This window comes from Otolemur garnettii, unplaced genomic scaffold, assembly GCF_000181295.1.
Source record: "Otolemur garnettii isolate 467f Iridium unplaced genomic scaffold, OtoGar3 scaffold00013, whole genome shotgun sequence".
Classification (NCBI taxonomy): Eukaryota; Metazoa; Chordata; class Mammalia; order Primates; family Galagidae; genus Otolemur; species Otolemur garnettii.
The window spans coordinates 2,462,579-2,463,718 of record NW_003852408.1 but is presented as its reverse complement, the minus strand read 5'-3'; the positions used below and the strand labels follow the sequence as shown (position 1 = coordinate 2,463,718).

Sequence of the window (1,140 nt, the reverse complement as noted above, 5' to 3'; positions counted from 1 at the left end):
GTCTTAGAAAAGCTTTTGCGTATGAGAACAAAATGTAAGTCTGAACATCGTTGGCATTCGATACAGAAAGGTGAACAGTAGGAGTTGAGTTGTTTTGGACTGTTAGGATGTTCTTTCACTTCTGCCCCATACTTAAGTCCAAAAATTACGCAGCTGGTATGTGTGACAGGTCCATCATTTTTCTTCTTGTGAAGCAAGTGGCATGATAATTGCCATCTGCCTTTCTCCAAAATTCTGTTTCAGTTACTGCATGGTAAGTCACAAAACTGTCCCTATCCCACATAGACTCACGCAGCTCTGTGGTAGGAGGGACACCGAGCCTGTGCTTCTCTGTTGCTGTAATAGATGGGCTTAGAAGTTCCCCTTATGTTGCACTAGAGTCTGTAGTGATTCCCACCGTGCCATCTCAGACTTGTTTCTAACAACATTCGGAAAGTCACAGTGCTTTCCTCCCGCCCCAGGTCTTTGTGTATGTGCTGCTGGCACTCACGGATGTGGGAGTGGTGTTGTCAGCAAGCTTCCATATGTGTGAGGGTGGTTCTGCTGAGGCCTCCAATGGGTTCTTGGTCTGGCTTGTTTTTATCAGTTGCCTGCTGTGGGTGTCTGTGAGTTGTTTGGCTTCAAATCTGTCTTTGCCCTAGGTGTGATTCTTTCCATTTCAAGTGTTCTTTCCATCTTAAATGTTTTATCTATTTTTGTAATGCTCAGATATGATGGTACAGAGATGGAAAACTAGGGCTGGCCTGCAGAAATACCAACTAAGGAGCTTGAGGCCCTCTGGGAACTCTATTTCTCTGTTCCTTACCTCTGAAAAGCAGAGTATGGTATATCTGTGGTGTTGGGTGGGTTGTAAAGATTTGGGGTTTTGGACGAATGAGCATCCCTTATAGTAAGAGTTTATTCTAAATGTCTTCTTCACAGAAGGATCTTGTCACTGCATTTGACAATGGAGACCAGAAGGTGTTCTTCAATTTATGGGAAGAACACATTCCCAGTTCCATCCGAAATAGTGACGCCCTTGCCCAGAAGTTGGAATTCTATCTTCACATCCATTTTGCCATCTATCCTCTGAAACACTCCATAGGGAGACCGGTAGGTTTACCTTGTGATTTGGGTTGGTCTAAATCAGAGGTCCTCAAA

The 1,140-nt window shown here is 44.1% G+C and overlaps 1 protein-coding gene across 1 annotated transcript in view; it reads left to right on the top strand.

Annotated features, from left to right (window-relative positions):
- The first annotated feature begins 906 nt into the window (after positions 1-906).
- Positions 907-1,140, top strand: part of ARMC9 (armadillo repeat containing 9) — a 190,653-nt gene continuing 190,419 nt past the window's right edge. Inside the window, exon 1 of the mRNA XM_023510364.1 lies at positions 907-1,092. Within this exon, the coding sequence (XP_023366132.1) occupies positions 907-1,092 (186 nt within the window). The remainder of the gene's footprint in view (positions 1,093-1,140) is intronic.